Raw genomic sequence first — 10624 nt, 5'->3', positions numbered from 1 at the left:
AGCTAAGATACTGCGCAGGACCCTCAAGCTCCCAGGCCTCTGGTAGAGGACCCGAGCTTGAAGGATAAAACCGCCCGCAGGGGCGTGCTGGGTGTTTTTTTTTTATATATATATATATATATATATATATTTCAGACCTTTGAGACCCTTGTTGTATGTTTAATGCTTTATAAATATATGTTTTTTTCAAATATGTTTATGTTTTATTCTTTGGAGCACACGAGTCAAGTTTGTGTTGCCAAGACAACCAAACACCAGGAGACCTGACTTGACTGAAACCTCACCGATCAGCATTCTATAAATATAGACTCACTGAAGTATAACCTGTGGATGTATTGTGTTCCTGGACAAAGCATGATGTTGATTTATATGACATTTTAGTGCACAAGGCTTCCGTTTAGTCATGATACACTTTTTTATTGGAAATTGGCTGCTTTTTCACTCATTTTCAGTTTAGCCCTTGTACCTGACCATTTTTAGAGGAATTTTTTCTTTGTTTGTTAAACCACTTAGCATAAAAACACACAATTACTTTTCAGTCTTTTATTCATTTTTGCATACACACTCTTATACACATGTATTAGAAGAACAAAATGCCACAGATAATGGGCAAAAAATCAGAGAAAGGGTAAGGTATAGAAATTAGTTTTCAGTAGTCTTTTTAATTAAGCTAAATTAATAGGATGAAGGAGGCTGTTCCAGAGTTTAGGTGCCAAAACCTCAACGTCTGGTGTTAAAATAACTGGATACACTGATCAGATGATTGGAGAGACCGGCTGAAGTTATAAGGTCTCATTGGCTCTACTATATACGCAGGAGCCTGTACACCTAAGGGTTTCAACAATAATAAATTTACTGATCAAATAGTTAAGAAGTGTCCAAAACTATGCTCTAATAGGATTTTTTTTTTAAAGTTTCTATTTATGCTTTTACAAAATTTGCAAAACGATGTCCAAATAAATACAGTGTACTTGTCCTTCAATGCCAAACCTGTAACCTACATACTTTGAGTTGGTGTATGTATTTTAGATGTATCAAAATTTTATACTATTTTTCAGATTTAGTAACTGTATAGTCTTTGATCCACGTTAACCTTACAAACATCTGGTAACTCTAACAACAGATGCATAGAAACATAACATCAAATCGCCTCTGTCAGTGCAGTGGCTGTGACTACAGTGTAGCTTGCCATCACCAGTGTGTGAATGTGTGTGTGAATGGGTGGATGACTGGATGTGTAAAGCGCTTTGGGGTCCTTAGGGACTAGTAAAAAAGTGCTATACAAATACAGGCCATTTACCATTTACCAAATGAACATCAGAAGGGGGAAAGCCACATATACCCAGATGATTAAGGGGCACTTCTTTACAGCTCAAGGCACACTTGCAAAAGGCATTAGGTGCATCACAGACTAAAACACTAAACGTGAACACTTCCCCAGCAACCCATCTCTGTCTGAGGATCTTGATTCCATAGCACTCTAACCCTGACAATAATCCTGGATAGGCACTGACAGATTGTGAACATAAACTGTCAGAGGTGTTGACTGACATCCTGAATACTTCTCTCTCTCACAGGCATCAGTACAGACCTGGCTTAAGACTGCCACTATTATTCAAAAAGTTGACAGTGACAGCCCTGAATAACTACTGACCTCGCACTGACTGTCATGAAGTGTCCCACGTAAAGAACTCCACTGATGTCACTGTGGACCTCTACCAGTATGATGCCATCTCATCACTGGTTCATACAGCCCTGAAACACCTGGAAAATAAGGAGTTTTATTTATATGTGCTTTTACTGGATTTCACTGCCTTTGACACAACCCACAGACTGCAGTGCAAAAACTCTCAACACTAGGTGTGAGTTCCTCCCTCTGCAAACAGGTTCTGGATTTATTAGCCAACAGGACACAATTCAAAAATGTATATTTTCAGGAACAGAAAATGATAACTGTTTCCTAATCATGATGTTGCAGTCTATTGTATCATAGCTTGCTGTTTTGTTTTGTTTTTTTGGAGAAAAAAAAACGCAACGGACGTGACGTGTCTATATCTCGGCCAATCACAAGTCAATGGGCGGGACTAAATATGAACCAGCGGAGGATTCAAAATGAAGATGGCGGCTGAAAATGGTTCCCCAAACAATCACAAACTCGAAAGAAAGTAAGGACTTTTTGATTAATTTGACAAAGATGAACACGTTACAGTGCTGCTGAGTAAACTATGCCTCCATCAGAGGATTAGTACTAACAAAACAAAACTCTGTTTTTACTACTTTGCACTGGGACTTGTGTTTTTTCCCTGTTAGCAATAGCCAGTGGAGCTAAGTTAACCTAGCAACAGTTTATACTAACATAAGCTAATGTTAATTCGATAATTCACGCAGTCTTACTTTTAAGGCTTTATTCTCGGGCCAGCTCGAAGTTTTATCATTTCAAGTGGACATTAATCTATGGCGTATGTGTTTCCTTTAACAGGGAGACAAAATGCAATGTGTTTATCAGTCAGGAAAAGCCGAACCAGCCTGTCATCTTTAACCCGGACTTCTTCGTGGAGCGGCTGAGACATGAACATCCGCAGGCTTTCACGGAGCTGGTACTTAGCAACATCACTCGAATGATAGATCTGCCTGGGGACGAGTTTGCCCAGCTTACTGGAGACTCGGAGCCTAGAGTCCCCTCATCCAGCGGCTTTCTACGCTCCTTTAACTTCCTGAAACGGAAAGGTTAGGCCATAAGAGTCTTCGTTATGCACACATGTTAACCGCCTTTGAAACTGTATTTTGAATAAATATGATTTATGTAATGCTTATATTCTTTTGTTATTGATTTCCTGAGGGAGAAAGCAGAGTTGTGTGGAGTTTCTCAGTCATGTAATTTTATTTCTAAGGCTGAAATAATTTAGTAGTTAAGCAATCAGTACATAATTTACCATAAGCAAATATGATAAGATTGCTTGTTCCTGCTTATGGGGAGTTTAGGGGGGCATGAAAAAGAAGGCAGCATCTAACCCTCACAAATGAAAAGCAAGAGTAATCCAGTGTTTATTTTGGTTAAGCAAATCATCTCTCATCTAATTATTCATCAGGTGATGAACAATAAGGACTGAAGACTAAAGCGCTTTAGATTTTCATCAAGTCATCTTGTAGTTATAATTTGCCTCTCACATCTTTCTATTTTGACTAGAATAGGTCCATTTGTACACAAAAAGCCTACAATCAGCCTTGATGTGTCATTTGATTTCTTGCAGACAAAGGAGTCGTTTTTGGTGCACCATTAACTGAAGAAGGAATCGCACAGATCTATCAGCTCATCGAGTACCTGAATAAAAGTGAGTATTGATTCACCTGCTCATATAACGTGACATTAAATGAACCGTATCATCCAGAGTGTTTTGTGATATTGCCCCTTTGCCTATGTCACCTCCAGAGGCAAAGAAATTCTTAACAATATTATTTTTTGAAACACGATTAAAATAACTGGATTATACTAAATCGTATATGTCAAGCATCACACTTTTTACTTGCTCTGTAACTTAGTTTAAGCATTGAATTGCCATGAGGTCATGGTTTATTTCTAGAAAGCAATGATGTCATTCACTGAAAGTGGACACTGGATGAAAATGTTTGAATCAATAATTTATCTGAAAGCACTTTGCTCTTGCTGACTCCCTCCTTCCATTTACTTCTCTCCATCACTCACCTTACTGCTGTGTCTTTGGCTCTCTGTGTCTCCTTCACTGTGTGTCTGCCTACCTAAACACCCTCCACCCTCCCCCTTTCTGGCTGTCTCTCTCCATCTTTCTCTCCCACCCCTCAGACCTTCATGTGGAGGGGCTGTTTCGTGTGCCAGGCCACAGCTTAAGGCAGGCAGCCCTGAGGGAGATGCTGAACACTGGGGCAGAGATAGATCTAGAGACAGGCGATTTCCACCCCAATGATGCCGCAACATTGCTCAAGGCCTACTTGGGAGAGCTTCCAGAGCCTCTGTTGACACACAGACACTATCATGCTCATCTGAAGATTGGAGGTGCTGGTTGGCTCGTGCACAGATCTTTGTCATTCAGATTAATGCACGGTCAGGAAAAATATTGCTTACCTGTGCTTTGTAATATTTTTCGTCACTTGTTTTTAGAGTTGACTCGCTTTGATGATCAAGGGGATAAGACAAATGTGCCAGATAAGGAACGCCAGATCGAGGCGTTTCAGCTCCTGTTTATGCTTCTCCCATCTGCCAACCGGAGCTTGTTGAAGCTGCTGTTTGATTTACTGCACAGCACAGCTCGCAATCAGCACTCCAACAAGATGTCTGCTATCAATTTAGCCAAGATGTTTGCTCCACACATCATCTGGCCCAAAAATGTAAAGACCTTAGGTTCATTTTGTTCTGTCTTCCAAAACACTGTTTGCAGTCAAATGAACCATGACAAATAATAATAATAATACTACTAGCTTTTTGTGTTTCTTTGTGACCTCTTCTTCTTCTTTTAATTTTGCAGGTAATGGCAAGTGATCTTCAGGGAGACATAGAAAAACTCAATAATGGCATAGCATTCCTTATTAGACACTCACAAAAACTGTTCAAGGTAAGCTCCCCAGGCATTGATCACTTATTGCATCAGTGTTGTTTAACTTATGAAAAAATAAACAAAATGCTTTTTTTTTTTTTTTTTGCTTTTTTGGACAATAGAAAAATCAAAATGTAACATTTCCTTTTAAAACAAAACCCAGGCAGGTCTTATCAATTAAACGTTATTAGGTGTCATATAAACAGGCACCTAGATGGTATCTCACAACCATATGCCATGTATTATAACAATATGTCTTCTCTTTACTTAATGAAAGTTTCATAATAAGGGCCTTTGTCGCCAGGGTTACAAGTACAAACAAACGTGATAGAGAGCAAGAACACAGAAATTATATATATATATATATAAAAGGAAAATTATAATCATTTAAATGTCCTGCAATCAGCCGCCATAAGGCTCTTTACCTGCACACATTGTATTTGACAAATTCCTGTCAATATAAAGTTTTGAGTTCAAGCAGGTTTAGAGGAAGAAAGAAGTAGGCGGCTGATGGCGCCCTTTTAACTCAGTGTCTGAAGTGTAGGATTTTAAAGGTATTTGGACAGAGAATCATCATCAAACTTAATATTTCTGAAATTTCCAGGCCATCTTAAATCTCACCTGCTGCGATGTGTCTCAGATTGGAATTAAGATCAGGTTTTTTAATTAGTCTATTGAGAATATTTCATTTATGGGTATTTTTTTTTATTACAGCTGGGACTTTTTTGGTCTTTAACTAATATGTTCACCTATAGCCTACATACTTGACTAACATTAAGTTTTTTCCCCATCAAACAAATGGTTTTCCTGTGTTTTTCCATGTTACTGATGCATTTGTTGCTTTCTAGTTTTGTGTGCAGATTTTTTTCCCCTTTGGATTTGCCCAAGTTTTGATTTTATATGCTGTTAATTATTTTATGTCTAACAAATACTTTATTCAATACTAATTTGATTAAACTACTGAAATGAAACCACAGGCCACTTTAATCAGATCCCTTTATGTAGTATGAATTATTTATTTCAGTTTCAAAGTAGAACATAGTTAGCCTTAACGCACTGTGCTTTATGTCTGAATAACTTCCACATTAGTATATTTAGTTGTTTCCAGAGGCTTTAATGTTCGTCTGTTTTCATTGAAGGCGCCTGCGTATATCAAAGAATATGCCCGCTTGTACTTCACAGGATCAAAAGCTCTTCAGTCAAATGTAAGTATTTTTGTTTTCTATTTCTAACAGAGTTTGTCTTAGTAGGGAAAAAAGGGAGCGTTAGTACTGCATTGCACTTAGCAAATTACCAAATCCAGTCACTTCAGTGTTTGGTTCATTTTAGACACTTGGATGTCTAACTCCAGAACCTGGAAAGGCTGGTGTCTTCAAGGCGTTTAATAGAATAATTTTCAAACGAGCCAGAAATAAAACTTAAATACTGGTTCAGTAGTCAGATTTTAAAGCTGTTTGTAAACTCTCACTTAGAGCAACAAGTAAATCTTTGCAGTTATCTCTCAAAAACTGTTTGATTGGTTTTGTTCTATGAAAACAGATTTTTGAATGTTATTTGGTTTGTTTTGACATTTTTTAGGATGACTTGACTCTCTGTTCTGGGGCCAAAGAGGGCCCTATGACTGCAGTGACAGTGGCCTCCCCTTCTCCCTCCATAACAACAGTCACATCTGATACTCAGAATTACACTGAATCAGCCCTCAGAGAGCTTTACCAGCAAGTCAGCAGCATGCCAGAGTCTGCCAAAAAGAAAAAACTCATCAGACAGGTACTCAGTGTGATGCTGCTGTGATAAGAAAGACATGCATACAAGGTGCTTGGAGAACCAACACGTAAGGTGGTGTATTTTTCTGTGTAGATCGAGAAACAGACACCCTCAGCAGAGTCTCGGGCACCATTCAGCAGGAGGCACTGGCGTTCACGCTCTTGGGGTGGAATAATAAAGGTTTGTTGATAGTATTTGTGTGTCTGCATTACCCATCATGTGATTTCTTGCCAACCTCTTATAGACACAAAGCTTTTCATATATATTTGCCTGTGATCCTATTAATCAGTGTTTTGATTATTCCAAAATCTGTTGATCTTGTGTAATAGTTTTTTCTTATTTTTCTAACAGAAGAAAGTGTTTGGAAGCCAAATGTTAGCTGAGAAAGAAAATGGCAGACCACAGACTCATCTACCCAGCTGCTCTGCTGATGGACAGGTAAAAGAAGGAACCAGCTGTGCACAAACAAACACAAGTATATTTTAAAATAAGTCTGAGAAGGAGAACCTGCACCTTATTTAACATAAGTTTTGCTGCTGTAAAATATTAGCTAACTGGTGCTGCAGAGTGAAAAAAGTCTTTAGCACTTTTTTTCTTCTGCCTCCAACTGAGTGACTGCTGCTTTGGATACTAGTGATCAGACAGGAAATAAACTCGGTGCAGGTGATAATCTTTAAAAAACTGCCCCTAATAAACCCCTCATTGTAGTGATTACAATGTAGAGGGAAACAGCTAAGAAGTAATTCTTTTATTTTAACCATGACCAACTAAAATGTCACACTGAAATTATTGGCCACAGTTTGCTTTTAAAACTGTCATCGGCTACAGCTGGAGAGCAGTTTTCCTCATTACTGTGTTGAACTTTTCTGGCATTTCAGCCATCAGTCTGCGGTTCACCACAGGCGGTGCTTAGATTGTTAATGATGCCTGTGCTCAGCTGAAAGGACTGAACATTACCTAATCGTCTCTCTCTTTCTCCCTCTTTCCTCCACCAGGATTAATCGTGTGTGAAAGGATGTGCGCCTCTCAACTTGGGAACCATCAGTCTGACTTTTGTGTAAAAGTAATTAAATGATCATCTCGAGTTCTCTGTAAACGGAAGGTGTATTATAAGGTTTTCTTTACAAACCATGTTTAGATTATCTTTTTTTGTCTCCATTTTTTGTCACAAAGTTTTAGACTTTGAGTTAAAGAATCTCGACCTTTTTTATCGAGCTCTCTCTTTTTTTCTCAGTTCAGCAGAAGTAATTGGAGTGAGAGCGCTGATATGTTCTTTTTTTTTCTCACTTCACCTCTTTTCAAGAGTTTCGTCTTACTTTCTTGTTCAGTGATGATGCTCCTTATTATGCAGTGTAATTGCATTGGTGAAATTTGCATCCTTAGCTTTGTGATTGAGTGAAACCTGTCGGATTTTAATTTGAAAAGCATTAATGTATTTATTTTTCACTGGACTTCTGGATGATTTCCATCAGGATCTCATTAGTATAGGGCATTGGATGGAAAATGTGATATACAGAGTTTCTATTTAAATGTTAAAATTGCTTGTAAGTTGTAGGATAATTAGATTTGGTCACTGAAAACCAAAGTTATTTAAATCCAAAGTGTGCCTTAAAATGAACATATCTGAAAGTTTTACGAAGATTATCCTTCCCCAGTAGCTTATTTTATGTGTCGATAAAATAAGAAGGATGCTTAGTGAAAGGTCAATGGAGCTTGTGTACTTTATGTCAATATTTGTTTGTTTCACTTTAGCACAAATCCTTTCTTGACACTATGATCCCGTAAGCTACTGCTTCTTTAAACTGTACCTTGGTTTTCTGTGGTTGGTCTTAGATCTTACATCCGGTTTGAATTCTTATGCAGCACCATATATGGTTTTATAGCTTTATATTATTTTTTTGTTTGTTTTTTACCTTTGACGATACTGCAAGATTTTTTTTTTAATTCGTTTTTATTGTCCATATTATATTTATCGTTATTCCGTTTTAGTTTAAGTGAGTGGTTGAATGCAGATGAAGATGGATCGTTTACTTGCCCTCTGCTGTAACTGGTAATCCAGGTGTTTTTCTGGGAGAGTTTTGGCTACAACCACTTTTAACCCCACTTTCTTGCCTTACTCCATGAGTGAAACTCACTTTTCACTGCTGTTACAATTTAACTATAATGTGACCATGTAAACTGGTGAATCTGGTGCTACTGTGAAGCTATGCAACTCAATGTAATTAAAAGACATCAAGCTGCACTCCATAGTTGGCTCTTTTTTCTTTTCTTTTTTTTGAAAAGGCCAAACTTGAGTCACTGAGCATACAGACATAATTGTGACCATGCTTTCGAATGATTATTATTCTATTAATCATCACAATTTAAGTACTTCTGCCTGAACCTCTGCATTGCTTTTATGTATTCATTTTTATTTTTTTCCTGCCACAAGGTGGCGCCCTTTAGTTGTAAATAATCAGTGAAGTACAGACTCATGGGTAGAGGTTACCCACTTTTGAGTCACTAGTGTATAAAGGTTGCTGCAGCTGTCTCTGTAGTGTAAGCTCTCAGGATTTATTAAAATAAAATGACATGCCCACCATATACTCATATATAAGTAGCTACTTGAAAGGTTTCCCTGTACTTGAAACTCGTGCTTCTCTAACAGGACATATCAAAACATCCTACGTCCTGAAAGTTGTCAATAAAGTACATATGAGTTGTTTTAATTGTACCAAATAACCTGAAAACCTGCATTAAAAAGTTTAGGCCAGTAATCAATAATGAATTTAAATAGAAGAAGACAACTTGCGAATGCAGTTATGGGGTGAAAGTTTGAGTAGCAAGAAAATGTTTTTTCCATAACAGCGTGAATGCCTGTTTGTCATTGTGGTGTCAATGTATGGTTGGTATTGTAAGTATATGCCTTAAACATGTATGGGAATGTTCCCCAAATCATTCATTCATATATATATATATATAACAGACAATGTCCCCAAAAGGAAGTGTATTGTTTTACAGCTAAAACTCCACAGGGGTTTTATTTAGCAATGAGCTTGATGACTGTAAAATGACTCACTGGTACTGTAATCAACTTCACATTGTATCAAAATATATATGTTTGTGGGTTTGTGAGTGGATGTGATTTTGCTTTGAATGTATGCATTAAAATGCCTTTTAGAGGGGGCTAATTCTGTCCATATTCTAAACTCACTAACCGATCATTTGCGTTAAAAGGAAAACACAATTAAAAGATATATGGTTTTTTTATGCCTTTCCGAGGCACAGCTGTGTTAGAGAGAAATACAAATGACTGGTCGGAAGCACACTGTGGAATTTTGGGTTTCTTTGTATTTTCTTTTCAAGCATATGTTGGTTTCTTTTTAGTTAACTACATAAGTAGTTTTGGGTGAAAGATGTATGAAAATAGCATAAACATGCATAAATGTGGGAACCCCTGTTTAAGGTTTCTATAAATGTAAATTATTAAAGTGAGTGAACGATGAACTAATCACAAAAGCCTGTCTGCTAAGATGAAGATATTGTGGTATTGTTTTACACAATTATAGAAAAAAAAGAGTTGGGCAACGCAAAATTATTATTCCATCCAAAAGGATTGAACTGTCAGACCAGATGTTGTTCACAGGCATTGAAAAGAAGGTGGTGCAGTTTCCAAAACACTCCTCAATCTTCCTCCTAGTCCCACTAAGCATAAGCTCTTTTAAACACACCTAAAATGCTGAAGAAGAGAAGATGCAAAAATACCTGTTTGCTTTTTGTTGTTGTTGTTGTTGTTGTTGTTTTTAAATCTGTAATGTCAAGAAATGGCAATTAACAGAAATAATGAAGACAAGCTGAGATGTAAAAGACAAAACTTTGTATGAGAGCTATGCAGGATTGAACACATCACTGTTTTGTGTTTGGGCTGGAGCCAGTGTCACCAGAGTGGATTCTGTTAATTAGCAGCAAATTCTAGCATAGTGTCTGTTAAGGAAAAAAACAAAGCTGAAGCTGCAAAGAAGAGGATTTATTCAGCAACAGGATAATGATCCTAAACACACCTCGAAATCCACTCTAACCAAGACTCTAACTCTTGGAACTCTTGGCTTGGCTCCATGAAGCATTTGCAAGTTGTCAAAGAGGATATTGACCACACATGATACCAAGCTTTTTGACCTCTGGCTTTTAAAACTGCAAAGATGGGAATAAAACATGTTTATCTTGCTTAAATGAATCAATTATTTACATTTTTCTTTATCCTTTTATACCTTTTGGACTTCCTTTCCTTGGTTTGCTCTTCACAGTAACACAGA

General features: G+C 37.4%; 1 protein-coding gene across 1 annotated transcript; it reads left to right on the top strand.

Annotated features, from left to right (window-relative positions):
* LOC146561112 (rho GTPase-activating protein 19-like) lies at positions 1-8815 on the top strand. Its single transcript, XM_085296896.1, has 11 exons — positions 1-2165; positions 2480-2727; positions 3252-3332; positions 3821-4030; positions 4136-4362; positions 4500-4586; positions 5708-5773; positions 6147-6335; positions 6426-6512; positions 6684-6770; positions 7328-8815. The coding sequence occupies exons 1-11, from the start codon at positions 2113-2115 to the stop codon at positions 7331-7333; spliced, it is 1341 nt and encodes a 446-aa protein (XP_085153022.1). The 5' UTR covers positions 1-2112; the 3' UTR covers positions 7334-8815.
* Positions 8816-10624: the final 1809 nt, after the last annotated feature.

The sequence above is a fragment of the Mchenga conophoros genome, linkage group LG13 (assembly GCF_057382185.1).
Source record: "Mchenga conophoros isolate Kocher_MC1m ecotype Shallow Benthic linkage group LG13, M_conophoros_male_GT1.1, whole genome shotgun sequence".
In the NCBI taxonomy this organism is placed as follows: domain Eukaryota; kingdom Metazoa; phylum Chordata; class Actinopteri; order Cichliformes; family Cichlidae; genus Mchenga; species Mchenga conophoros.
This window is presented reverse-complemented; position numbering and strand designations above follow the sequence as displayed.

Excerpts from the sequence above, each read along its gene's own strand:
- LOC146561112 (XM_085296896.1), top strand. The coding sequence starts at position 2,113 with ATGAAGATGGCGGCTGAAAATGGTTCCCCAAACAATCACAAACTCGAA. Across the intron at positions 2,728-3,251 it reads TAACTTCCTGAAACGGAAAG|ACAAAGGAGTCGTTTTTGGT; the intron begins GTTAGGCCATAA and ends GATTTCTTGCAG. Across the intron at positions 5,774-6,146 it reads CAAAAGCTCTTCAGTCAAAT|GATGACTTGACTCTCTGTTC; the intron begins GTAAGTATTTTT and ends GACATTTTTTAG.